This window comes from Anneissia japonica, unplaced genomic scaffold, assembly GCF_011630105.1.
Source record: "Anneissia japonica isolate Jap-2015-1 unplaced genomic scaffold, ASM1163010v1 scaffold650_len285673_cov152, whole genome shotgun sequence".
NCBI classification, from domain to species: Eukaryota; Metazoa; Echinodermata; class Crinoidea; order Comatulida; family Comatulidae; genus Anneissia; species Anneissia japonica.
The window spans coordinates 281,614-286,652 of record NW_022728301.1 but is presented as its reverse complement, the minus strand read 5'-3'; the positions used below and the strand labels follow the sequence as shown (position 1 = coordinate 286,652).

Genomic DNA, 5,039 nt, shown 5'->3' with positions numbered 1-5,039 from the left:
TCTTTGCCTTTGAAGACAAACCTATCATTCAAGATGTCGCGATTTTCGCGCCCCCTTAATTTTCCCCATCGTCATCTTATCGTGAAAATCGCGAAAATTAAGGGCGCGCGAAAATAATATAATACCAGGATTTATGGCAAGTCAAAAAGTCGACTAAAGTGGTTAGGCCTAACATCATAAAAAGTATCTGACCAAAAGCACTTACTACTACAAAAGCTAAAATTATTTTAATTAGTCTACTGATATTTATTCAAATAGACACAATAAGGTGGCCTACTTGTAGTTGGACGAATATTTGCGGCAGCGATGACGATGATGAGCAAGGATGATCGGCAAAACATTTCGTTCACTTCGCTGTTAATCGCACGACTGAGCGTCAATGATAATATAATACAATTGAAAATTTTGAGCTGCAACGCATGTTTTATTCCCTAATAACATATTATAATTAATGTAGTTTGATTACTCTGCATTATATAAGATCGATCGTGCTATAGTGTATATTAGTGAATGAAAACCACATCATATTCATTTCGTTTCTATGGTAAAGCGATTTGTTTTAGTACAAATTATACAATTGAACAATTTGGATCATACAATTCTCCATGCAATTAAAACCCCTCCAATTTAAGATCATCATCAATTAAAGACTACTTTTCTGCAGTCCTAAGTGAATGTCTACCTTTTATCTTAATAATACAGTATTATGTTTTCTAATTAAAGACCAAAGCTGCTAAAGACTCAAAAGTGGTCTTTAATTGGAGGTACCTGTATATAGATACGTGTTAATCAACCAAGAATTTGAATAGGCCTAATCAAACACTTACAATAGAAAAAACTATTTGCGAATACTCGAAATATATAGAATGATATGTTAAAACATAATTGTATATTGTTTCATTGTTTATACTTTTACTGACATGTGACGTCCAGCAATTTTTAATGCTGGTTTTATGTGTTTAAGTATTTTTTTATATATTTGTCATTGTAATCTTTTTTTGGTGTAAAGTAATATGATTCTTTAATGGTTTTATTTGTCCACCGTTTCATGTATTGAAAAATTGCAATATAGAGATTTGAATTGAATTGAATACTAATGCTATTGCTATCCATCTTTCTTATAAAGAATACTGGAAGGCTTTAAAAGGAAGATTTATCATTGAGTTTGGAATAGGGTTGTTTTCACGTCGATATACACTCATCGGCTAGTTAGATGAAGGAGGTATACCTCGGTTAGATGTCTACATCCAGCAATTTTTAGCATGCATTGTACAATCCATTTTTTACCATATTCTTTACAAGTATGCCTATCTAACCTGCTTTAACATTATTATTGGCTCATGTTTTTATTTATTTAAAATTCATTTGCAAAAGTCTTTCTAAATTATAGTTCGACTGGGCTTCACAGAATGATTGTTTAAAACAATAATAATAATAATAATAATAATGATAATAATAACAATAATAATGTTACATTTATGTAGCGCGTAATGCAAAAAGTTTCTATTCGCTTCACATAAAACCAAAAAGTGTTAAAAAAACGAGGTAAAACAAAAATGGCTCAACAAAAAGTCAAAATCTTCAAGGGGTCGCCATCCGACTCCACTCTAGCGTAATCCCGACCCTACCTAGGTGATACACCAGGGTGGATTCATAGGCGGTGATGGTCGTCCCCCACCCACCACCCTTACATGTTAAAGTGCTTTTAAATTTTGGCTGGCAAAAAAATGTACAGATGTTAAGTAAATAGTAAACAGCTTTTTTACTTACGGATGGGAGTCATTTATGAGAACAATTTTAAGGCTAATATTATTGTTGGCTTTAAGTCTCTCGACAGATGGGGGGGGGGGGTGGTAAAAAGACAGAAGACGGTCCCAAATTCATTTAAACTTGCGTTATTTATACAAGAGTTTCCTTCTTTCTGCACTCTCTCCTGAAAATATCTGGACCCACCACAGTACCTCACAGCAAAGTATTCAATATGTTAAGGTAAGTAGAACGTACCACTTGAGTGAGTGCGGCTGATATACACGGGCGTATGTTCACTAAATAATAATGGAATAACATTTATTATAAAATGACCATGTTAATCGCTAAAATAAGTCAATATGTGACGAATAAGGAATGTCTACAGACTATATCCATCACAACATTTTAATTTTATCATGTATTGTAAAATCTATTTGTTACCATATTCTTTACCAGAATGAATAGGCCTAGTATAGTATAGTATACCTGCTTTAACATTATAAACAAAATTATCATTGGCTCATGTTCTTAATTTAAAAAGTAATTTGACTGTTATTTGCAAATGTCTTTTTAAAATTACAGTTAAAGACGAAGCAGTATTCAATGCTTTAGAATATTCTGTTATGGCAATACTTGCAGCATTTGTCGACTGGGCTTCACAGAACGATGGTTGTCGACGTCCGGTCCTCCCACCACCCTTAACATGTTAGAGCAGGGGCGATTTGAGGGTGGAGGGGGGGGGGGGCTGGCCGGGCACTCTGCTGATGGTCATCGACATGATTCTATGGAGCACGTAACTGAGGCGCGCTCAAAGGATCATTGTTTTAATGACAGTAGGCTCAGAAAACCGGCGATAGTCTGCGATCAATCCGATTATAAAAATGAAGTACAGTACTTTGAAGTATTTTATATTAAGCAGCATCGATTTTGAGGGAAGTTAATAATATAGGAGAAAAGGAACCTGATTATTTTAATCATTTTGCTAAGGAAATATCAGCAGATGACATTTTATGACATTGTAAGTGGAATATGTAGCCTATAGACTGATCACGTTTTTTAATAATAAAAACGAAGTATTAAATGCTTTCGCCTCAAACTTGCAGTTAACGTGTTTTTTAGTTTGTACAAGGAGGTCATACATTGTCTGTTAATAGCTGTATTACATCTCTCAAGTTGATTGTACGTTTGCTGTCAGGAATTAATCTCTGTGTTATATCGAACGTACCGGTATGTTAGTACCGCACCAAGTGCGCTATGTCCTGTCGTTATGAAAAATCGATGGCATAAAAATTTGAAGAGAACCAAAGAATCTCTTGACTTTTCACCACCAGAGTGTGATCGGGAAATCCTTTTTTCCTGACGATTTCTCCGACGAAAGAGTAAATTCCCGCCGAAATATCCATGGATTGTCAAAACGTTTAGAAAAAGCAACTATTTACTGACTCCAACTTCGTGAGCATACACCTTTGTATCAGCCGCAATATCTCAAGTGCTCCTTCCACAGTAGTGCACTTTGAATATCGAGTTCTTGCGTGTGTTGCTTTTGTCCAATATTACTAGTGTAAAATCATTTTTACGGTCTTTTAATGGACATAAATAGGAAAGTACAATACATTCTCTAAGTATTCAAATGCACGTGTTGGGATTCAATCCCATCATCACGGCGTGCATTTCATAGGATAAAGCAACTAAATGATACTATATTTGTTCCAGATATGTGCACGCCCTAGACGGCAAATCGTCACAAACTTTTGGTTCTTACTCAAATTAGTATATTATTGCTATCTTTTCTCCGTATTCTAATTCCATGTCGCAATGTTGTTGGATTGTTATTGTTTGTTATCGTTGTTGTTTTCAGATAGTGCCCCTACTGAGTACCAGCTGACCTTCCAGGCACAGCTGGAACATTGAGGAATTAGTTTTAAATTCATTCCTCCATGCTTGGAACAAGGTATAAAAAAAAGTAAGATTTTTTAGGTCGGTAACTCAGTTAAGTACAAACGGTACAACTATTTGTATGTATTAGTCTTTATTTTTGTTTTCTCTGTCTTGTGCAATTCCGTATTAATTTTATTATGAATTATTATCAAACTTCCAATTTCATATATGTAAATTGCAATTAGTTCATCATGTTCGTATTATTCTAGTAGACTTCAGAATTTTTCCAGACAATTATTGTACTTAGGATTCATTTAGACTGTAGAATGATTTTTGTAAAATTTTAAAAATGTTGAGGATAAATTCAAAGATTGCAAATTGTAAACAATTTATATTGTTGATGGTGGCTATTTTCACGCAATTCAGACGGATTCTATTAGACTTCAGAATTTTCTAGACAATTATTGTACCTAGGATTCACTTAAGACTGTAGAATGATTTTTGTAGAATTTTAAAAATATTAAGGATAATTCAAAGATTGCAAATCGTAAACAATTTATAGAGTTGATGGTGGCTATTTTCACGCAATTGAAGAGTACGAGCAAGGTATGTTTCGTTAATTATTACTTTATTAGGTTCAAAGTAAAAAATTAAATGTAAAGTAAATATAATTTTGCAGCTAAATATTTAACAGTGAAACATTGGGCAAAGTGGCCTTCGAAATCACACAATGCAAATAAATTAAATCCAACAAACCAGGCAGGTTACTAACATATTTTTTTTATAATAAATCTAGGAAAACATATTTAATTCTCAGTTGCTAAAGACAACAATTATATTTTTTCAACAATTTTTCTTCTTATGTGCGACACACAGCATTAATAAAGTTGATATGAATGATACAGAACCTTCAGCCATAATCACTCATTAGTACAATATTTTTCTAAATTCCAACAAATTTAAATGTATGTTCTGTTTGTAAACACTTCTATGTTGCTAGGCAACTGAGAAATTACACAAGATGTACTATTATGTACATCGCTTATTGATGGCAACTGAAAGTACTTTTCTGGACGGTATCAAGATGTGAGTTCCGATTCTTTACTCTGTTGTTCTGAAGCTGCGGCTAGAAGTTGTTGTTCTCGTTGTCTTGCTCTTCGAGCTAGCACCACACTCATTGGATGTAATGGCAAAAAACCTGAATAGCCTGTCAAAGGTCAAAACAACAGCATTAACCATTGATATTATGAGAAATGAAAAGCATCCAAATATTAAATAACATGCACAGAATTAGCAATCAAAACAGACGCAAGATTCAGGTACTCTGCCCCTATAATGTACCTCAACCAGTAGCATATTTAGGCGACTTAAAATGGGTGGGGGGGGCCTGATGGGGGTGCAATGGTGAAGTG

At 34.1% G+C, this 5,039-nt stretch overlaps 1 protein-coding gene across 1 annotated transcript; it reads right to left on the bottom strand.

The window, feature by feature from the left end:
* Window positions 1-4,234: 4,234 nt before the first annotated feature.
* LOC117114059 (28S ribosomal protein S16, mitochondrial-like) lies at window positions 4,235-4,836 on the bottom strand (the record flags this gene model as incomplete). The annotated part of the gene is given in 1 exon segment (XM_033257594.1): window positions 4,235-4,836. A coding segment is annotated over 1 exon segment (130 nt), but the record flags the coding sequence as incomplete, so codon positions are not given.
* Window positions 4,837-5,039: the final 203 nt, after the last annotated feature.